General features: G+C 41.1%; 1 protein-coding gene across 10 annotated transcripts in view; it reads left to right on the forward strand.

Annotated features, from left to right (window-relative positions):
* PPP1R12B (protein phosphatase 1 regulatory subunit 12B) overlaps positions 1-23,784 on the forward strand; it is a 246,141-nt gene that overhangs the window by 214,439 nt on the left and 7,918 nt on the right. For 3 of the 10 annotated variants that reach the window (XM_074308814.1, XM_074308820.1, XM_074308821.1), the window contains 5 exons: positions 6,017-6,033; positions 8,169-8,304; positions 9,741-9,845; positions 13,319-13,372; positions 14,555-14,605. In XM_074308814.1, the coding sequence (XP_074164915.1) occupies positions 6,017-6,033; positions 8,169-8,304; positions 9,741-9,845; positions 13,319-13,372; positions 14,555-14,605 (363 nt within the window). Of the gene's footprint in view, positions 1-6,016; positions 6,034-8,168; positions 8,305-9,740; positions 9,846-13,318; positions 13,373-14,554; positions 14,606-14,815; positions 14,844-20,648; positions 23,747-23,784 lie in introns of those variants that run through there. The other 7 variants (XM_074308817.1, XM_074308818.1, XM_074308819.1 and 4 more) reach the window with 7 other exon arrangements.

Below are 23,784 nucleotides of genomic sequence, written 5' to 3' on the forward strand. Positions count from 1 at the left end.
GAAAGTTAATGACTCCAGGATATATCAAAAAACAATACAAATAAAATCAAAAGAATGAAAAAAGGAGAAAATGCAAAATATTTCATTGGAAAAACAACTGACCTGAAAAAAATGGATCAAGAAAAGATAATTTAGAATTATTGCATCAAAAAAAGAACCTACAAGTTACCTTCCTTTTTATTTATTTATTTTTGTTAAAGTTTTTTATTATTTTTTGTTGTTGTTGTTTTTGTTTTTGTTTTTGTTTTTTGAGGCTGGGGTTAAGTGACTTGCCCAGGGTCACACAGCTAGGAAGTGTTAAGTGTCTAAGACCAGATTTGGACTCGGGTCCTCCTGAATTCAGGGCTGGTGCTCTATCCACTGCGCCACCTAGCTGCCCCCTAAGTTTTTTATTTTAAAAACATGCAAGGATAATTTTTTCAACATTGACCCTTGAAAAACCTTATATTCCAATTTTACCACTTTCCCCCCATTCCCTTCCCTAGAGGGCAGGTGACTTGATATATGTTAAACATGGTAAAAATATATGTTAAATCCAACATAGGCATACATATTTATACAATCATCTTTAAAACATATGAAAAAGAAAATAAAATTCAGGCAAACCACAACAAAAACTGTGAAAATACTATGTTGTGATCCATTCTCAGTTCCCACTGTCCTCTCTTTCTGGCTCTCATCATCACAAGATCATTGGAACTGGTTTGAATCATCTCAATGTTGAAGAGGGCCACATCCATCAGAATTGATCATCATGTAATCTTGTTGCTGTGTACAATGATCTCTTGATTCTACTCATTTCACTTAGCATCAGTTCATGTAAGTCTCTCCAAGCCTCTCTTGAAGTCATACTGTTGGTCATTTCTTACAGAACAATAATATTCCATAACATTCATATATCACAATTTATTCAGCCATTCTCCAATTGATAGACATCCACTCAGTTTCCAGTTTCTAGCTACAACAAAAAGAGCTGCCACAAACACTGTGGCACATACAGGCCCCTTTCCCTCCTTTAAGATCTCTTTGGGATACAAATCCAGTAGTAACACTGCTGGGTCAAAGGGTATGCACAGTTTGATAACTTTTTGGGCATAGTTCCAAATAGTTCTCCAGAATGGCTGGATCTGTTCACAATTCCACCAACAATGTATTAATGTCCCAGTTTTCCCACATCCCCTCCAACATTCGTCATTATCTTTTCCTGTCATCTTAGTCAATCTGAGAGGTATTACATGTCACCTTTCAAGAAATTATCCAAGAAAACTGCCCTGACATTTTAGAACCAGGGGTCAAAAATAGAAATTGAAGGATCCACTAAAAATCCTGAAAGAGACCTTAAAATGAAAGTTTCTGGAAATATAATAGCTAAGTTCCACAGCTTCTAGGTTAATGAGAAAATAATGCAAGTTGCCAGAAAGAAACAATTTAAATATCATGTAGTCACAATAAGTCACTGGCTAATATGACAGAAAAGGAAAATGATAAATGTTGGAAGAGATGTAAGAAAGTTGAGACATTTATGCATTGTTGGTGGAGTTGTGAACTGATTCAGCCATTCTGAAGAGCAATTTGGAATTATTCTCAAAGGGCTACAAGACTGATACCCTTTGACCTAGCAATGCCACTAAGTCTGTATCCCAAAGAAAGAAAAAAGGAAAAGGAGCCATGCATAGAACAATATTTATATCAGCTTTTTATGGTGGCAAAAAAGAGAGAGAAATTGAGGGAAGGCCCATCATTTGGGGAATGACTAACCAAGTTGTGGTATATGATTGTGACAGAATACTATTATGCTTTTAGAAATGGTGGGAAGCCTCCCTCTTCCTAAAATGGTAAGCGATTTGATAAAGGCTATATTATGTGCAATTATGTGAAGTATATTTCCATACTAGTCCCAGTTGTAAAAGAAGAAAGAGATAAAAAGGAAATTGAAAGGAAAAAATAAAGTAAGTGGAAAAAAAAATGGTGGGAAGCATGATCTCCAAAAAACCTGGAAATACTTACATGAATTGGAGCAAAGTAAAATAAGTGGAACCTGGAGAACATTATATACAGCAGCAGCAGCAGCAGCAATATTGTAAGATGATCAGCTATGAATGATTTAAGCTATTCTCAGCAATACCGTGAACCAAGACACTTCTGAAAGACTTATGATAAAAAATGCTTTCTATCTATAGAAAACAAACATAAGAGTCTGAATGCAGATTGAAGTATACTTTTTTTAAAAGTTTATTTTTCTTTGTTTTTTTTCTTTTTCTGAGGCTGGGGTTAAGTGACTTGCCCAAGGTCACACAGCTAGGAAGTGTTAAGTATCTGAGACCAGATTTGAACTCAGGTCCTCCTGAATTCAGGGCTGGTGCTCTATCCACTGCGCCACCTAGCTGCCCCAAGTTTATTTTTCTTGAGTTTGGGAGGTCATTGTTTTTAATTTGTGTTTTCTTTCACAACATGACTAATGTCAAAATATGTTTTCCGTGACTGCATAAATATAACCCATATCAAATTGCTTACTTTCTCAAAGGGAAGAAGAGAAGAGAGAAAATTTTTTAAATTAATGTTAAAAACTGTTTTTACATGTTTGGAGGAAAAAATTAAAATATTAAATATCTTCCCAAAAAAGATTCATTTCAGATGTTGTTTTAAGTACTGATATAAATTTGTCATCCAAATTTTTTATCATTTTGCTTCCTAATTCACCATTTCCAATTAATTTTGCCCCCATGGAGCTTTTTGGAAAAACTTCTCATCCTCTGCTTTATCAGTCTCTTCCTAGCTTTCCTTCAATAGTTCCATTACTAATTTGGCATTTAAAGAGTGGCATTGTCTGCATAAGCCATGAACTAGAACATAGACTCAGTCATAGAAGGATAGAAAGGAAAAATTAAAAGTAAATTTTTTGTGACATTTCATCTGTCCTCAGCTTTTCTGTCAGAATTGAACTAATGTTCTGTCATCAATTCCTAATTTATTAATGTATCAGAGAGTCAAGAAAAAAGAAGAGCAAAGTTCAGGAACTTTGCATCAAGGAAAATATCAGGAACTACCATTTTTGTGAACTTGAGCTATTTTACCAAAAGGGGAATTTGAACTCAAATCCTTGTACATTGTCAAGCTGTCCTGACTCCCATACTGGCAATAAATTCTCCTTAGAGCTGCTGTACAAAGGGGTAAGGGAAATATTCCTAGCATGGGGAAACATTTTTTTTCTCACCCTTTTTAGAAAGATGAAATGTCTGCCTTCCTTGAAAAGCAGATAATTGTATTATGGTAAATCAATATTTTTCTCTCCACCTTGAATCCTAACATGACTGACCCTCAATTTTATATATAATGTAACTTTCTTGTGGTTTGGGTTGAGCCTACCAAAAATGACCCCCAAAGGCTAATCAGAAGCAAGTCCACATTCATGGGAACTTCATAGATGAAATCCAGAGGAGAATCTGAGTAAAAATCCATAGCAAGGACTAGATAGGAAAGAAAGAGTTGTTGGCACAAATTTGAATGTTTGATCTTAATCCTGTATCTGGATATAGAACTGCTTCTCTGATTCCTCTCATTTTATGGATCACTCTCCATACATAAGTATTTTTCCACAATAGTTCATCAAAGAAAGTTATACTATCACAACCTGATATTTCCAATCCCTTTGTATTAATTGCCCATTGTGGCTCAAAGTAGTTAAAAATTAAGTTAAAAAATTAAAAATAGCCATTTTGACTGCTGCCTTTGGGGAATGCCTGATGCAGTAAACCCTGTGGAGTAAGAAATTGTGGTAGTGAACCAAAATTTACTTCATTGACACTCTGCCCTCCTGCTTTACTAACATTGACTCATCTATGAAAAATTATTTTGGGTCTTTTCATCCAGAAACCCAGATTTGCCTAGCCCTCGTTGCTACATAATTGTACCAAGTCATCCCATTAGTGGCTCACAACTGCCTTTGATACCCCTGCTCTATATGGTGTGACATCTGTCTGAGGACTTTCTTTTGCTACCTGTGCAGCTGTAAATTAAGTGGGATATTATTATAATCATTTGTTCATGTAAGACTGTCAGCAGAAAGGATCAGCATTTACTTCTTGGACATAAACTTCAAGAATTATATCTGTCAAGAGAACTACTAATCCCTTCCTAATTCCCTGCCTCGGTGAAAAGAAAAGATTGCTTCTTGACTGTAAAGGCTATTACCAGACACCATGAAGAAAGCTTAAGGCAGCAGAGTTAGCTGAGATCTTACCAGAAAACACATGTGATTAGCTGGAAAGGGAAACTAAAAACATTTTTACAAGTGAAGTAACAATACTATAGAAGTGAAGTCAGTGAATTCAAATGGTATTTAGCCCCTGAAAGGAGAGGCAGGCCTTCATCCACATTCATCCTGAGGAAGTGGGCTAGCAAAGCAGAATAGCATTGAACGCCCATATGGGCAGAGAGCTCCATGAACTTGCCCTCCTCCGAAATGGTGGGTTCTGATTGGAGCACCACATGGACAAAGCCAAGAGTATCCAAAGAGGCAGCTAGGAAAAAGAGAACCCCCAAGGAGCTGCTGCACAAGAGACTTGGGAAATCTCATAACTGCTTTTAGTTACTTGAAGGGTGTGATGGGAAAGAGGGATTGGCCCCAGAAGGCTGAGCTAGAACAGCTCCAGGAACAAACTTGAAAGTAGGTTCTGTGTCGGTTCTTCAGAGACCCTGGCTGTGTTAAGCTTATCCCGAAGTTGACCAGCAGGTTGTGGCCTTTTTGACCACAGCAGCTAATAAAGACAGTCTGCTGAGTCCCATAAGGCAAGCTGGGGGACCAGTATGGGCAGAAGCCCCCAGCAATGAAGTCCTTCAGGTCTTCCATAAAAAGCGCCCATCAGTCTCCTCTCTCCTCTGAACAGCTTGTGAATAAGCTTTGGCAAAGCTCTGAAGAGCTGTCAGGCTGTGTTTGGAATAGGGTTTTCCTGGTTTTCTCAAGAGGCTTCTTGAAAGGAGGGGAAAAAGTCACTGGCTTGAGGATATCATCAAATCACTTGTAAGCAACAAAGACCCAGTTAAAAGTTTGTAATAATGGGGCAGCTATTATGGCACAAGGGATAGAGTGCCAGCTCTGAAGTCAGGAGGACCTGAGTTCAAATCTGGCCTCAGACACTTAACACGGACTGGTTGTGTGACCCTGGGCAAGTCACTCAACCCCAATTACCCCAGTTTAAAAAAAAAAAAAAAAGGTTGTAACAAAACAGTCTGGTTCAACAGTGCAAACCAACCAACTCTCAGTTATTTAGTGACTAATTATCCACAATCTCAGAATTATCCTGGAACTTTTATTTCCATCTTTATTTAACTGTCCTTGACAGTTTTTCTTATCTAATGAGAATAGATGAAGACATGAAATTCAGATTCTTTTAAATTTTTAACTTGATTGGATTTTGTAAAAGTAGCGATGGGAGAGCAAATTGAAACTCATAGATAACTGTAACCAAGTAAAATTCATAGATATTTTAGAAAGACCTTATTAATCTTTGTAAACTTGTTTCTTATGACCATAAGTAATTGTCAGTTGTTCTTGGATTTAGAGAATGCTTTTCTTCCCAGAATTCATTTAATCTTACAACATCCAACATCTAGAGAAAGTAGGTTCCTCAACCTCAAGAATTTGGGTAATTTACTCAGGGCCAGCCACTAGCTACAGTAGAACTATCAATGGTAAAAACATTACTAGAATCCTTGTGGGGTATTTTTTGCTTTTGATCTAACCACCCTGCTTGCCAGAAAAGGCTTCCCAGAAAGTGCCAAATTCAGGGTATCACAGAAGAATGAATGCCACAAAGAATTGGGCACAAAGCCTAGCATCTTCACTTTTAAAAACAATTCATTGTTTGCCATTTTAAAACTTATTTTGAACTGCAATTATGAAGTAGATGAATCTTTTATCAAAAGTACAGTTTTAGAAATGGAAATAATCCATTCCTTGCTAATATTATGTTGTTTTAATATTATTTTTTTTTCTTTTGTCTCCCTCTTTCTCCAGCATGAAAGACTTTCTAGGTAAGAATTTTCTGTTTTATATGCATGCTTAATAACTACGTGTGAAAATGATTTGCCTTAATCCTTTTTTCCTTCACACACTTAGCAGCCTTTCCTTCATCTGGCACTTTTCATTCCTGTTGCCACTACTGTGAAGCCTGTGCTTATTAATTCTCACCTGAATTAGTGTAAAGCCCTCCTAACTGGTTTCTCTCCCTCCCTCCCTTTCTCTCTCACTCTTTCTCTCCCTGTGTCTCTCCTTTCTCCCTTTTCCTCTTCTTCTCCCTCCCATTGCATATTCTCCCTTTATTCCTCAGCACAAACCCTACTCTTCAACTAATCTGCATGTGCTGTTCTATGAAACTACATTTATTTTTCGGTCACAGTCCCCTTGCTCATGCTGTTCCTTTCCCACACTCCAGCTTTGTTTATCAAAATATTGCCCATCTCTCTAGCACATCTCCAAAGTATTTCTTTTGCAGGAGCTCCCATCTTACCTCCCTCTCTCCACAGACCAAAATGAGGCCCTTTCCCCTCCATTCTCCTAAAGCACAAGTTTATATTACAAATCTCACATTCTGTCTTACAGTTTTTCCACTGCATTCTTCAGAAGCAGTATAATCACAATAAAGAAATCACTGATCCTTGAAGCACTAAGAGGCACCATGATATTAAAGAGTTAAAAGACATGGATGCAGATCCTTGATCAGGATCTTCTTACTCTGGGTTATCTTGTATAAACCTCAATTTCCTCACCGGAAAAAGGGGGGGGGGGAGTCAAACTAGATGCCCTCTAAAGTCCCTTCCCATTCTACATCTAGGATCCTCTGATCCTATCTTTTATCTCCTCTAGTGGAATTCAGAGAAAGTTGGGAATAATTCCCTGCCTTATAAATTTATATTTAAAGTATTTAAAATGTATCAGTCTTCCTTATCACTAGGTATTAACAGGGAATAAGCCAAATAAAATCAACATTATTTACTACTCATCTGGTAGGGAAGTAGCTATTTTATGAGACAATCTTTAGTTGACTCTCTTATAATCCTAAAGGAATGTTGTGACTTAAAATGCTATCTTAGAACCTTGATTCCCCTGCAGTCTTTTCCCTAAGTCCTCAGCTACCTTTTCTAGTTGTTGTTGTTTTTTTCCTGAACTCCTCCCAACTGTGACAATCGCCAGACTCAGAAACATACACATGTGTCACCGCAATATTCCTGCCCAAGATGGAGCCATATAGGGTTGGGCTTTGTGAATCTGGGGATTGGGTTTGGTGGGTTAGTTGCTTTTTCCCAGCATTTTAAATGGTTGGCAACTTTTCAGTTTGGGGTGTGTGTGAGCATTTTTATTTAGGAATAATATTTAGGAATTTTGAGTTGAAGATTGTACATCAGAATATCAGGATCTTGGTTCCCAGGTATTACAGTTGTTTCTAACATTCCTTCATTGGGCTTGGACTGGCAGAGATACTAGAAATAGAAAATCAACACCAACCCTAAAACATCCTGAGTTTCTGGTTGTTGTTACTGGGTTGCTAGAGGGTGTAACTATAGCATAACAACCTACACATGTAATATAGATAGAGTAAGGGGGACAAGTAAGTTTATAATCTAGTGGCACCCTATATGTTTGTAATTCAAACAAACTTATGGAGCAACTTACTAAATAGCACAGCAGCTTTCTGCCAAGCTCCACACCCTGAAACCTAGAGTCCAGATCTCCAAGTACATATGTTTCAGTTTCATTGACACTTCATTGGAATCAGACTTTGCAAGAGTCCCTGACATCCAAATAGAACTTTTCTTTTTAAAGCTCTCTCTAGTGTGGGAAGCAACTCAAACTTAACTAATTTGAAAAGCCCTGAAGATTCTAGTTTAGTACACAACTCCAAGCCACCAATTTTTCAAGTAAGCTCCACATTTGGCAATCTGCTACAACTCCTTCTCCCTCAATAAGCTCATGAAACTTTGCTGTGAGGGCTTTGGAATGTGCTAGCACTGAGAGATTAAAGGGAGGAATATTATGTTGTTTCTGGCCAGTGCTTTTAAGTGCTCCTTAGAGGAGAAACAGGCAGCCCTTACACAGTACTCCTTTTCTCCCCCTTTCCTTTCCTTTGTTCTCAGGATCAAATTGTGCCTTTGCTTTTGTGTCTCCACAGGTTGGAATCAGGAGGCAGCAGCCTCACCAGCACAGATACCTATAGTGACCGGGCTTCCGCAAAGGCCCGCCGGGAGGCCCGGATAGCTTCTTTGACAAGTCGAGTGGAAGAGGACAGCCAAAGGGATTATAAAAAAGTAGGCTCTTTTTCAATCACTTTCCTCTTTAGGTTATGAGAATTGAGCCTCTCCAAATGATATCTTGGTGAGCTGAGAGAGAGGGGAAGACTTTTTTTGAGGGTCAGGTAATAAAAACTAACTTCTGGGGACTTTCATTCTATTCAGATCTATATCCAATGTAGGAGGTCCCTGTCTAAACCTTTTCCATTGCTTTTCCATTGTGCTTTGGAATTAGATCTCCTAAGATGTAAGTTGGGGTGAGGAATTAAGAAGTATCAAGGATTGTAAGGAAGGGAAACCAGGCATTTTAAAATTAATACCATGGGTGAAGTCCTCTGAAGTTCCTTGATTGGCCCTGATATTTTCTAAGGAGTAGGAAAGAAGTGACATGACCTAGCGAATAGCAGGCTGAACTTGGAGATTGGATCTTACCTCCAACCCTTGCCAGCTGGGAGACCCTCCATCTGCCCCCACCTCTTCATCTGTGAAATGGACTCTTCTCTTCCTCTAGGCCTTGTTTTAAAGCTCATATTTGATGATAAGTACTATTATGTGAGCATCCTTACTATTACATTGAAAATGTGTTTATGTTGGCTGGTGTTTATGTTCAACCATCTGGGAGCAGGGTTTGAATTCACTTTCTCTTCAACTCACTTGCTTCCAGTGGTATCATTCCCAGTTCCAAAGCAGTCTGAATGACTTTTCTTTCAGGTACTGAGAGGTCAAAGATAAACCTTTTTATTAATTATTAAAAATATTATAGCAAGTCAAGTGATAATTTTTCCTTTTAACCCTTGGCTGGAATCACATATCCTTGAGGCTGGTTCTGAAACATTCTCTTTGGACAGAAGGATTATTTGTACTAGAAGTTTTAAATGTTCTAGAAAGAAACAAAAGAAAGATTTTTTGGTCAAAATTGATTTTTTCTTAACGGACTGTGGGGGAAAAAAGAAGGAAGGAGGGAGGGAGGGAGAAGGCTAGATGGATTAGATAGACAGATATGTGCCAGGTAATATACTTTTTTTTTAATTGTCATTTGATTGACATTAGGATATCATCTGTGCTTTCCAATATGTTCATCATCTGAATCACTCTTGCTTTCAAAATGAAAAAACTTCATCTTTTTGATCACTTGGAGTTTTTTTTAATTCTCTCTCATGTATTTCTGCCAGAAGCAACATGGCCTAGTGGTCAGAGACCCAGTCTTGGTGTCAAAAAGACCCAGCTTCAATTGCTGCCTCTGACATGAGCTTCCTATGTGACATTGGGCAAGTCTCTCTGAGGACCCCTGGCCCTCCCCAAAGGTGCACATTTCAGAGGTGTGGGTCTGCACTGGGGGAGAGAATCTTCTCAACTGGAGTTGGCTCTACTAATGGAATCAAGGTTCTGCTGCCCCTCTCCTCCTAGCAGTGCTAATGAGTGGGTAACCAGGTGCTCTCTTTTTCTTCCCCAAGCTCTATGAGAGTGCCCTGACAGAAAACCAGAAGCTGAAAACCAAACTGCAAGAAGCTCAGCGGGAGCTGGCAGATGTCAAATCTAAATTGGAAAAGGTGACCCAGGTGAAGGAGGGAGTTAAACAGGGTGTCTGAGGGGAAGGAGGGAGGGAAGGAAAAATCCCTGTCTGATGCTTAAAACGGAACAATGAGATGTTGAGCAGAGATCTGCAGATTGTGCCACTGAGAACTGGTTCTTGCCTCGGTGCCCCTTTCCACTACCCAGTTGGTTCTGCATGTTTTCAGTGCCATTTTCCTCCCATTGGTCACTCGTTCCCCAGCTCCCTTCTCGCTCTGCATTTCAGACAGCCAAAGAGGCCATTGCCCAGAGAGAAGCCATGTTTTCAGCAAGGTCATGTAGCAATTGAGGGCTGAATCCAAAGTCGAGGTGCCCTCCAGTAGATGAGGCAGCCTGCCTGAGTCTCAGCCATCACTGTCTAGGAACAAAGATCTTTAATGTCAGCAAGGCTGAGTGAACCACTCTTCTCTTAGAGCTAAGCCTGATTTAATTAGGTGATGCTTTTTAAAAGTGCTGAACCTAATAACCTCATTCCCAGTGAAACACATCCTGCAACTGAAAGCTGAAGCATGTGCTATCTTCGTTTATTGTGGAGTTAAGGGAAGCCTGTTGAGTAACTGCTCTCCCTGAAATGTCTAGAGGCTAAGGATTTGGAAAAGTGAACAGATTTTAAAATGCATCTAGAAGATGAAAAAGAAATGGGCTTTGCCAGGTCTAGTCATGTGGGTGAAGAACAGTGATATACATATTGCTACATAGTAGAGGGTGTTTTTTATTAAGTGCTCATTCAACTAATGGCTACAGCTACATTGGAGGACAAGGGGTAGAAGCCCTAGACCCTGAGAGAGAACCCGAGATGGCTTCATGGTCCCAGAGCACTTTGGACATAGCACTTTCACCACTGAGAGACAGTGGTCCCTACAACCTCCAAATGTTCATCTTTTCTTGGCTATAGCGGTTGTCCTGACTGATAGACTCTGCTTATCAGAGATCTCGCCCCAGCATGGGCATAAAGTGGGGCTTAATGGTGATTCAAAGCTTAACCTCATAGTGGAGGGGCCCAGCTTCTCCGTTGTCATTTCTTCTTCAGCACAAATGACCTCCGGGTGTCCTTGGCTTCCCCACATCTTCCACATGTTCCATATCTGGCAAGCTATCTGGCCAGCATCGGACATTGACCTACCAGGCCGGTGCCACGAAGAGCCTCACCCTGTCTGATCCTTGTTCTTTGAGGCTTGTAGGCTTTCCAGTACAGCTACTGTTGCCAGATGCACCCAAGGATTGAAATTCTGGGGCCATGAAACTAAACTCACTTCTTGTGTGATTTTATCAACCATGGAATTTTTAAAACAGGGTTTGCCGTTTTCTAGGGGACTAGAATTTCATGATGGAGGCTTTGTCAGCCATGTATCCATTCATTCAGTAAAAAAAAATGAGCACCATGCTAGGCACTGTACCAGGTATGGGAGAAACACATAGAGAAAATGAAATACAAAGTAACTTCCAGGAAAAAAGACACTAGCAACTGGGGAAATCAGGATGAGCTTTCTCTAAGAGCTGACCCTTGAGCCAAGCTTTGAGAGGAAAGCATGAAGCATATCTCAGGCACAGGAGACAGGACATGGGATGCTTTGTGTAGGGAACAGCCCCAATGGAGCTGGAACAGAAAGTCCAGAAAGGAAGGAGGAATCAAAAAGAGGGGGGCTTTAAAAGCAAAATGGAGGAGTTTATATTTTATACTAGAGGCAAAACTGCCTCTTGATAAGACAAGTGATGAGGTCAGACCTTTTCTCTGGGAATGGCAGTTTGGCCACTATGGGGAGAAGAGACGAAAGGCTGGGAGGTTTGATAAGGGGCAAGAAGTGATTGAGACCTGAGCCAAGGTGGTGCAGCCATGAGAGTGGGAAAGGGGGAGGGTGATTGTGAGATAAATTACGAAGGCCAAATGAACACATTTTGTCAGCTGATGGGATGTGTAGTATGAGTGAAAAAGATGAGTCAAGGATGACTGGGATTGTGAACGTGATGGGAGGAAAAACAGAAAGGGGGAAGTTAGGAAAAGAAGTGAGTTTGGGGGCAGCCTAATGAGTTCTGGTTTGGACACAGTCCATTTGAGATGCCTTTAGACTGGACTTGTCCAGTCAACAGTCAGTAATGGGGCCTGAGTTCCCAGAGAGACATTGCATACTTCTTTGTGGAAAAAGGAAAGATCACTATCACACATATGGCAGTGTTATCTAATACACCTACTCTTGATTGAAAAGCAAAGGGAGTAAAATAATGAAATACTTTTCCTTTGCATAAAAGTAACTTCAAAATGCTAAATGACCACATCTCATAAGATAGCATTTATGATATACTTAGAAATTTGGGAAAGTGAGAATTCAGATCACAGCAAGTCAGAATTGGACTGGACCCTAGACACTATCTCATCCAGAGCCCTCATGTACAGATGAGAGGAAGAGAAGGGCTCACTTCCCAGAGAAAGGCCCCAAGAAGGGAAATGGTTCCAAAATGCTGGTCAGTGGTAAGGCCAAGACTAGAATCTATATCTTTCAACTCCCTTCCCAATGGTCTTTCTGCTTCACAAGGTCTCCAACTAAGCAAATGCAGATGAAAAGATCCACTTCTGCTGTCCCTTCAACTTCCTTCTCAGGAAAAATTTGATGAAAGGATAGTGATTAAAAAAAAAAAAAAAAGCAGGGGGCCAGGACTTTCAGACTGGAAGGCAAGAGTTCAAAATGGGCATCAGGATTCTGAATCTTGCTGTAAAAGTATGGACAGCTCCTGAAGTTCCTGCATAGTGACTACATAACCTCCATATTGCTTACCTGCTGCCTGTGCATGGCACTATCTAGGAGTAAAGTCAACCAACGTTTTTTTTGTGGGGGCCACCAATATAGAAGACACCTTGTTGATTCAGTGGCCCAAAAGGGAGCTTGAAACTTTTAGTCCATCCTTGACCTCCAACTAGATATTCCTCAAGACTAAGGATTTTGTTTACCAAAAATTTGGTTCCTTGTTCTTTTTAAGTCACTTGCATGCTGTACTTTAAGGTACAGGTTAGAGCTGATCTGAAGTGTCCTTGCCTGCTAGAAGCCAGGAGGTTGGGAAAAAGGGGCTATTTGGGGAGGAAGAATAAACTTCAAAATGGTTTTCTTATTTTGAGAGTCAGAGTTCCCTCCTATAAGAAGACACAGAATTAAGAAGGACAGGAAGGTGTTGAAGAAGGAAAGATATGGCTCCCCTTCTGGCTATGCATCCTCCCTTCACACTAACAGATATCCCTGGGAATCCAAACAAGCCCAGCTGAGGGAAGGAAGAAACAGCTGGCTCAGTGGCCTGCTGTACCAGATCTGACCCTCTGCCAGTCAATCTCAGTATCACAGTAGGGGGACTCCTGGTAGGGGGGACCTCTGAAGCACTACTTTCTGTTTGTGAATGTCAGGGAGGGTAGAAGGGACTGTCTGTATGTCCTAGGTTTTCAATAGTAATAACTGGGTTTTTTCGTTGATACCAGCAGAAACAAGAAAAAACCTCTGACCGATCAACAATGCTGGAGGTGGAGAAAAGGGTACGTGTTCCTCCTTCCCCTCTGCTCTCTGTTTCTCTTTTTACTCTGCCTGGCTTTGTTGTTCTTGCCAATGGAAAAAGATCATCTTTAAAAGGCATTATTAGTCCTGCCACATTCTCTCCCCAGCTTGATGAGAAATTCTTTTTGCCTGAGTTTAATTTCTTATCCTTTTGGGATCCCCAGACAGCCAACCTTTTCCACTTGTTACATTCTTGGTCATCTCATAATGATCCCGTTTCTAGACTCCACTGTGCCACATCATCCTGTGAAAAATGCATTTTGGTTTAACTGAAATTCATTATGCACACACACATACACACACACACACACACACACACACACACACACACACACACACCAAAGTCTCTAGACCCCTGTGGGTCTCATCAACAGAAAGGAAGCATTCATCCAAGAGACTAGTTCTATGCTAATTGCGTCACTTGCTGAAAAGATTTGAGGACGCTCCTCCATATTTCTCTACTAAGAAATCTGAATTATGATTGACTTGAATAGATGAGCTCAGTTGTATTTTGAATGTCTTTCTCTCCCAGCTCTCTCATTACTTTATATTTGGAAACTGGCTAAGTTAAACATTCTATTCCCCTCACATGCAAACTTCTCTGAGCTTCCATCTGATCTAATCCCAGTGAGGGTCCCTTAATGGGACTAGTAGGAATTAGTCCTCAGGATAAAAAGAAATCACATACTTGGGGTAGAGGGACAGGATGATCTGTCAAGAGTAGTCTATTTGCTCCCCATCAGGAGGAACACTGACTCTGAGAATATAAGGAAGGAGCATTACAGAAGTGGATAAAAGCAAGAACTGGGTGTTGGTCACTTGAAGTCATTTGAAATTTGAAGACATTTTTGACATATGCCCTATGACCTGGGATAAGTTGGTATACTATTCTTTTGGAATTATTATAAGCTATTTCCCTATACAACCCTCTTGTTGTCCCATTAGAATTTAGATAACAAGAAAATTCCACAAGAAAATAGCTCTATCCCCAGAGTGGTGAGCTCTACCATAGAACCCCACACTTGGAACGTATATATGCCAAAACAGTCAGGGAAACTCTGAGTGGGAATTAAAGGAAGCTGCTGTTTGTAGGTCCCCTCTCAAAGGCCTCTCAAAGACCAGCTGGAAGAAAACAGTCTGACCCCCTCCTTTTCTTCAAACAGGAGAGGCGAGCTCTGGAGCGGAAAATGTCTGAAATGGAGGAAGAGATGAAGGTACAGAAGATTTTATTTTTTCCCTACTCTGTGTCTGATTTTTGATTGCCTAACAGATTTAAATCATTTATTCATCTCTCTTGGGGAAGATCTGCAGAGGTAAGGAAGCAGTTCCTCCCTTCAGGACATTTTATAGAGACTTGTCAAACCACCCCCATTGTGGCCACTCCCCAAGTGCATCTTGGAACTAATGCTGCCTTTGTTTTGAAGGGGTGACTCCTGCAGGCTGGAGACAGACGTGAGTTGAACTTTAAAGCTCACAACCAATGGCTTCACCCTCACAGGACTGGACAGTAGGGCCAGGGCTGGCATTCTGACTCTGTGTGGTCGCATGCCCCATGCCTGGCAGAGCCCATGGGCTTTCCCCACCTCCCCTCTCCCGTTCCGGCACACTGCTAGAGGAAGCACAGACGAGTCATTTTGAAACAGAGGGGGATGGATTCCCATATTGATTTCCTGTCCCAGACCATTTCCTTGAAATATTCAGGAATGCTTGGCACTTTCCCAATGCAGCAAGCTCGGGCTGCCAGAACACTTCTTGGCTTATTGCATTTTCTCTTTGCCCTTCCTTCTCCTTCCCTGTTCTCCATCCGGCCATGGGCCACACTGATGGAGGAACGTACTTCTGCAGGCTGGCGTGCTCCTCTCCCTCCCCCAGGGAAGGAGAATGTAAGAAGCCCCTGAGATTTGGTTTGGGGAGTGCCTGGCCCACAGTATGCTGCATGTCCTTAGCCACCAAGTGCTTGGCTTTGTCTGTCTGTTCACACTGTTTTCTTACTGATTATGGTATCAAGAGGCAACTTTCTTCACTTGGAGAACAAGAATATTGGGCAAGAAAAATGGAGGCTCTTTCGCTCTCAGTCATATTAAATGGGAGATAACCCCATGGAAAGAGCGCTTCGCTTAACTTTGCAGGTCACTGGTAAAGGAATAAGGATAACCACCTTTCCTTACGACACAAGATGGTTAGTTACTGTGATCTTCTCTGTTTTACAAATGAGGAAACTGGAGTGGAGAAGCCTCATAGCTCGTAGATATTGGAGCCAGAACTTGGATGAGGGTCTTCTCGCTTCAAGTTCTCTGCTCTTTGCACGATCCCATACTGCCTATCAAGTCACTTAGTGGTTCTTGGCCAATCTGAGGTCTCCTTGGACCCCAGATCACAGCTTACTCAGCAGCTGCAGTGCTCTGGCATTATTACTGAATGCTCCACCTAATCTTTACATTTCAGAGTATGAGAGACAAACTCTTGTTTCTGTTTCCCTGGCCTATAACATCTACAGCACTCACACTCAAGCGTAGATACAGCTACTTAGACCTCAGACAGCTCCATAGGGTGCCTTCTCAATGACACAGAGCAGTAAGACCCTACAGTAATAACCAGCCCCTTTGAGATGATGAGTCAGTGTGTCTCAACAAGATTATATCCTCCTGTATTGCCAGACGCACCGTTTCCATTCAGGAATTCTCTGGTGACAGAGCTGGAGCATCCCATTACCCACTCATGATGAATGGATATCATCTATCACATGGTACCCCCTTGGGCCGTGCCATCTGCACCCTGTTGTTAGGGAGCAAGTTTTTTTTTTCCTTCTTTTTTTTTCTGTTGTTATGTGCTGAGCTACAGCCATTTAAATGGGGTCAAATGCTGGTGCCCTCTGAGGAGTACTCTAGGGACGGGGGCAGCCACTTAAATATAGTGCTTGTAGATTCCCAGTCACATGGACTTATTCCCATATAGGCAAAGACCTGGAATTAAGAGCCTTGCTGTTCCCACACAGATAATGGCCTGAATTTAGAATAAACCCATAGGGTCAGGCTAGCAGGTAGGGGATTGCAGGCTCTGGTCCATGCAGCGCCTCTACAATCAGAGTGTTATATGATGCTCTAATTGAAGAGGTCAGCATAACGGGAGCACAGTCAGCAGGTGAGGGAGCCCATTTTGTCATCAGATTTGCCCTAATCTTATGCAATAAGATAGAAGTTTAGGTTCTCCCTCCATTTTCTTCTGTTCCAACAGGCTGGCTAAAATAGGCAGCTTGTTCTTTGGAGTTCTCCCCAGAGATTGTACCAGGAAAGACCTTCTCTCCCATGAATTAGAGGAGAATCTTGAGAAAATCTTTGCTTTTTTTTTTTTTTTTTTTTTTTATAACCCTGGAGGGCTTGAAATTTACTTATGTGTGTATATTTATTTTTATACACACACACACACACACACACACCAAAAAAAAAAAAAATTTAAGTTGCCAAATACAGCCTTGGGGTAAGTGTTCAGTTTATTTCTAAACCAATTATCAAAACTTTGAATTACCAGTTAAGGGGGTGGGAGGGAGGAGAGGGAAAAAAAAAAAGAAAGGATGGGAATAAGCACTATACAGTGCCTAATGTGTGCCAGAAACTATGCTAAGCACTTAACAAATATTATCTCATTTGATCCTCACAACAATCCTGAGAGGTAGGTTCTGTTGTTATGTCCATTTTATAGTTGAGCAAATTAAAGTAGGCATGGACATGCCCAGGTTCATATAGCTGGTAAGTGTCTGAGGCTGGATTTGTGTTTAGGTCTTCCTGACTCCAGACCTAGTGCTCCCTCCATTGCACCACCTCGCTGCCTTAGTGAAATGCGATTTCTCTAAGTCATGACAAAATAAAGGAATCTTGCCTCAAAACTCCCAAAGTGTTTGCTAAAGCCTGAAGAGGAAGAGATCCAGAAGGCTTCAAGCTTCCCCTTGGAGGAACTTAGATGCTCTGATGTGTTTTTGGTTTGTTTTTTTTTGTTTTTTGTTTTGCATTCCTGATGATGCTGCCTTCACACTACCAGTGTTTCCTTATGGCCAGAAAAGTTTTTAACTCCAGACATGCAGCTGGCCTTGTTCCTTTCCTAAAAGAGCCCAAAGGGGTTCATGGGATAATAACTCAGAAGCTATTAGGTTCAGCTTTCCCATCTTACAGTTCAGGAAACTGAGGCCCAGTGAGGTTAGATGACCTATCTAAAGTCACACGAGCATCAGAAGAAAGATTTGAATCCTGCTCTACCTGAGTCCAGTGCTCTTTTTTTTTTTTTCAATCACCTATTGAAACAGAACGGTTCTTCAAGATGATAATGGTGACTAATATTGGGCTCCCAGCCCTTTCAGCATCACATAAGGATTGGGAGCCAAAGAGGAGATGTCTGGGTCACCAAGTACATACAGTTCCATTCCTCCCATTAAAACACATAAGGCTTTTTTTGGTTAGAGCAGGAACCAGCAGTGTCCATGGTTAATGAAACATTTCCAGTTTCTACGCATACATCTAAGCCTCCTAAGACAAGTCAGAGGGAGAAAAATATTAAAATTGTGCAAGATTTTACCTTTTGAAACAACTCTGTGCTCAAGGACAATGAAGGTAGAATACCTGTCTTTTAAACTGTGTCTAATGGGATGAAAAGATAATCATTTGCTATGGGCTAGAGATAGAAAACCAAGGGGAAAAAGGTATACAACGAGCATATCATATCATAAAAATGTGGGTCTAGTCTTTGTGGCCTCAATTGAACTATTGCTGACTATAATTTGGAAAGGTAAGTGACTCTTTCCTTTATGAACCATCGCTCAGATTCTGGCCTGAATTAGGGTTGGGATGTGCCTTTTCAGGCGGGTTTGCATGTCTGCCTAAGCAGTGCTGAGGCATTTTTGTATTGCAATGTACCAACAATGAATTCATTAGTTTTCTGCCCTATGCTGATATGCTTCCTTTGAGGGATTGACACTTGTCTTCCTTTACCCTGCCTTCCCAACCACCCATCCAGTCCTATCAGAAAATGAATGGTCTTAAATCAGTTTATCCCACCTGTTTTAGAAATATCTCCAGCCTGATCTCATATAAGCTTAGCTTCTTTTCAGTTCTACTCCGAATTTTGTCTCCATTCCCTCTTCTTCTGCTCCTCCTTCCCGGCTCCCAATTACCTACCCTTGGTGCTGCTTCCTTTAGAACATTCACCCAAATCTTTGAATGTCTTTTCCCAGTGCCTCTGACTGCATCTCACTCTACAAACACTCGCACACTGCACTAGGGATCTTATATAATTCAAGACATTCGTGTGTAAGCTGAGACTGCTTGATCCAGTGACACTGATTGTGCCTCATGCTCAATAAATACTGAAGAATTGAAGCAGGAAATTTTCCATTGAGTCTTAGATTCAACCCCATTCCTTTTCTCTTAATTCCTTGCACGGCACCTCATGAATACCTTCCTTGTACCCCCTGCTAACTTGCTTGAAGTGAGTGAAAAGGCTAGCCCAGGTCCTGCCTTCTTTTTGACTCTCCAGCTATTTGGCTGCCCTGACTTCCTCTTCAGGATAACTAGTTAACCTGTCTGGGGAAAGAAATATTCAACAATTATGTCTGTGTGTCTCTTCCCTTTACTGTATTTCTTATTTTCCACTGTCTTTTTATTATTCTTCCTTACCCCTGAATAATTGTCCTTCCACTAATCTTTCATTTAATTTATTCACCCTTGTGCTGGTTCTAGGCAGACTTCTCTCTCATTCTCTTCTCTATTCTCTAATGCTTCCAGTATTTGTTGCAACCCTAACAGATGTATACCTGCTTAACTATTATTGCTTTATTCTCATAGCAAAAATATTCATCTACTTACAAAGAGCTGAATGGCCAGAGCTAGCTTTACATATTGCCACTCACTTAGGACTCATAACTGTATAGGCCAGGCTCATTGTAGTAAATACTGCTGATGGTTGGTGGGTTTGTTTGTTTGGGGGTTGGTTTTTTGTTTTTGTTTTTGTTTTTTGGATTGGTTTGGTTTGGGGTTTTTTTGGTGGCCTTTAGATAACTGGTAGGAATTTTGTGGACTGGTAAAATACTGACTTTTGTCAGACTAAACAAAAGTATACTAAGTACTGGTTTAAAACCAGGGTGAAAAACTGCATTTCCTTCCATGTGAGTCAACTAGTGAATTCCCAGAATAATATATCTGTCAGCATTGTCTCAAAAGACACCAAATAGAAAGAAGAAACAGAAACCTATAGTTAACATAGCTTCAAGCACCATCCTGGGTCATGGTCCTATAAGTCTAGGGATGCTCTGGTACTTATGTCAGCTAGTACTGTTACTCTGTTATTGCTAAATATTTACAAATACTATAGGATTGTCCAAAGCATTAGTGGCTGTATTTTCCAGAACATTAGATTCTTTGCAAATATCTTTAATGAACACCAAGCCTCTGAATGAAGGGGGAGCACCATTAACTGTTAATTTAGTGATACAAATAACCATAAAACAGGTCAGTGACACTTTAACTGCTCTTAAAGCTTGGACAGAACTTTCTAGACTTCAAGGTAGAACTGGCTATGTTAATGTTGGTTCTTACAAAGAAGATTTGAGAACCACCTGGAGAAGTGCCATTTCTTTATTATTTTGGCATATTATAGTTCCTTTCTACCAACCTGCTCATGGCTCTATATGCAAAATTAACCTTCAAACCACAGACCTATTTTTCCCTCATAATAAAGAAATCAAAGTAGAACGAAGAGAGAAAACAAAATGCTTACAGAAGAAAAAGATGAGTGAAAGAGAAGAAAGAAAATAGTAATTTCATTTAGGTGCAGGCAGAGTATCTAGTCTGGATATGAAGTCGCCTTTGTTGGTAGAGATATAGATGAAAGGTCTGAGTGAATAGGAAGGGACTAAATAGCCAGATTAACTTACCCTATCAATCCTGCAGAAAGCCAAGAGTCACACAGTGGGGCTTCTGTTCAGAACCACAGTCAGATGTGTTTTTTGAGATGATCACTAGTTCTAATTAAAAGAACCAGTTTTCATTGTGTTTTACAGCAAAGCTAAAAGTCACTTGGCTCAGCTCTGATGTCTCTAGCTTTCTACTCCATCATTCCATCCCCATTTGCTCTCTTTCCAGCCATTTTCCTCTCCTTTCTTGCATGTAAACTAAAAAACAAAAAATCACTTGATTTCCTTGTCCTCCTTTTTATCTCCTTTGGTCTGTTTTGTCTGTCTGTCTCTGTCCCTCCATGTCTCACTTTCTGCAGAACCTCCACCAGCTTAAACAGATTCAAACCCTGAAGCAGATGAACGAACAGCTGCAGGCTGAGAACAGGGCCCTGACTCGGGTGGTGGCCAGACTCTCAGTGTCCATCGAGTCCTCGGAGACCCAAGAGCTCTAGCTCTATCCCTTCCTCTCCACCTCACCTCCCTCCTCCACCTCTCCAGGCAGGTTTACTCTTCTTGTTCTGGGGGTTCATTGTACACCCCTGTGACACTGAAGCCTCGAAACATGGATACCTAGGATATACTGGTAATTTGGGTACAGAGAGGACCTTGAGGAATCGCAAGAAGTGGCTAATAGAAAATTGAGTAAAATGGTGGCTCAGACCCAGCAGACTGGGTGTTTGAACTAAATGGTAAGCTCAGCACAAAGCACTTTCTTCTGGATATTAAAAAGATTACAGGTGGATTTGCACTCAGTCCATCACACACAGGCACACACACACACACACACACACACACACACACATACACACACACACACACACAATTCTTTAGTTGGGGTAGGGTGATGCCTGGCCAGTGAAGAGTGGGTTAGAGAAAGGAGGTGTCTGTTTCTCAGAGAAGTGGATTTGGACCCCTGCTTGTACTGGGATTTCTCTTTAACAGACTGAGTGACCATGTAGTGTTCCAAGATGAACTAGATTCTTCAATCCACTAAGGGCTATTGGCAGTGAGGGTGGGAGAGAGCTGGGGGGTGCGGGTGCCCTAGGACCAGTGCAGCCTCCTTTCTCACCCTCTAGCCAATCCCAGTCAAGCAGCAGTAGACTGGCTGAGAATAGGGTAGCCCAGTCCATTCAGTCAGCTCAGCCGTGGTTTTCCTTGCAAGGGGACACTGCTTACATGGCATTCCCATTACAGACCTTTCAGGATTTGTCTGGCGTCCGGATAAGTAAGATCATCCATAATTCGCCCCATTTAGAGGCCTCCTCTTTGCAGAAGAGTTGATGTGGATGATCTCTGAAGTTAAAAGTGATACCACATCCTTTGTGGCTAATAAAGTTGAAAAATATGAGAGGACTCATTTTTTCACATCCCAAGATGATGTGATGGGATCCCTGCTGCCCCAAACTTTCCTATTCAGAACAAAGATTGTCATTTTTGTTAATATAATTAGGCTTGGTAGAGACCGTTCTTTTGCCTTCTTCCATTTGCTTTTGCCATCAGATTCAATGGCCAGCAACTAACACCCGCTACATGTGAAGTGCCCAAATCATCCTAGGGGTTGAGCTAATGCCATCACAGATAGAAAGAAAGTGAAAGGGAAGTTGCCCAATCTAGCCCTGAGCTGCCTCCTTCACCCTACTTATTATTCAACTCCCTGCTAAGGCTCCATATAACATGTCAACTGCCAAGTTGCAGGAAACCTCAAGATGTTGAATAAGTTGATGAGTGTAGATGCCAGGAGGAATGCCAAGTGTTTTCCCCTTTGTATTTAAGTTTCTGCACGGTAAGGAACAAAGCTAGTTCTCTTTTTCAGGGCTTGTTCTGTTTATCTCTGAGCTTATATAAGTTGGTTCAGACAGTTCCATTGAGAAAGAGGCTGTCCCTATGCCAGTGCTGTGACTGAAAACTCAAGTTCAGCCTTCTGCTTTCTCTGTACTGCTAAAAGTTAATTTCAGTTAACAAACATTTCTATTATGTGCAGTGTACCCTGCTAGACCCAGGTGCATATTACAAAGACAAGCAAGATGTGATCTCTGCTCTCAAGTACCATTTGCTGAGGGCCATTTACCTACCAACAGATAGTAGTTAGAGAAAAGCTGCTACTTTTAGTAAGCATTGAGGGCAGCACATCATGAACATTGTGACGATGGGTACAGCTCTTTTAGAGCACAGCATCACTCACTGATCAATAGCCGTTCTAGGAAAAGCTGTCATGAGAGAAAAGCCAAACTGGCAAAGTGATAACCTGATTCTGCCCTGAATTTGTTAACTTTTACTTTGCCTCCTTGCCCTCTGTGGGTTATGGGCCCAGGAGATAGAAATCATGGGAGGAACTTTAGAATCACTGAGTCCAGCCCCCTCATTTTTACTGATGAGGAAGCTGAATCCCACCACAGGTAAGTGATTTGGCCACTCCACTAGTAAGTGATCCAAGTGGGATTCAAGGTCATATCTTCCTGATCCTCAGGTCCAAAACTGTGCAGTCCCTTGACACTACCTCAAGTCTTATCCCTGTAGGAAACCGACCCCTCTGTTTTCTGAGAACTTAAGAGGTGTGGGAGGGGACAGGAACAGTTCAGGATGGGGCCAGTTTGCTACATTCCCTGTAATTGTCCCTTAACTTTACTGGAAATAAAACCCTAGAACATTTTCCCTTTAACTTCTGAGCAAGTAGCTTGTAACAGTGCTTGAAAAATATTTTTACCCTCCCCCCTTTGCCTTAATTATCTTCATGCAAATATTTTTAAAAGCATTGTCCTTCCCTCCTATCTCAAAAATGAAATTGGGGAATGCCAATGGGCCATATTTTTTCCTCTATTCCTGCATTCCAGTTCTAGTATTTAGTATGCCACATCTTTGGATGTCAGTTGTAGTGTGTTGCAGCTAGAAAACTAGAAGGGAGGTAAAGAGATACAGAGACAAAGAATGAGAGAGAGAGAGAGAGAGAGAGAGAGAGAGAGAGAGAGAGAGAGAGAGAGAGAGAGAGAGAGAGAGAGAGAGAGAGAGAGAGAGAGAGAGAGAGAGGAAAATTGAGTTCCTCATTTGGAAATAAATTTCTTGGCAGATTGTGTATTACAAAATACACATATCCTACCCAGCTTGATTCTGGATGAACAGCTAGCCATACGGTGTAGTTTACTGTCATGCATAACTTTTCTATAGAATCCCCTGGTACAAGGACTTCTTTCAAAGTCATATATAGTGTCAGGCTACACAGAGAGCAGCAGATGGGAAGGTTCAGAGATCCAAGGCCAGTCTATAGGAGAGCTAGAGAGCTGGTTGTTTTAGAAGCATGCTTAGAATAAGATTCAACACCAAACTCTGGCCACTAAGGTATCTTAGGTAGCAAAGGTATAGAAATGAATGGCAGGTAGGTCTATTCTTAATTGGATTTAGACCAAAAAAAAAAAAAAAAGATAGGGATTGTACTTTTTAAAATGTTATTGTTATTGG

Source organism: Sminthopsis crassicaudata, chromosome 4 (genome assembly GCF_048593235.1).
Source record: "Sminthopsis crassicaudata isolate SCR6 chromosome 4, ASM4859323v1, whole genome shotgun sequence".
NCBI classification, from domain to species: Eukaryota; Metazoa; Chordata; class Mammalia; order Dasyuromorphia; family Dasyuridae; genus Sminthopsis; species Sminthopsis crassicaudata.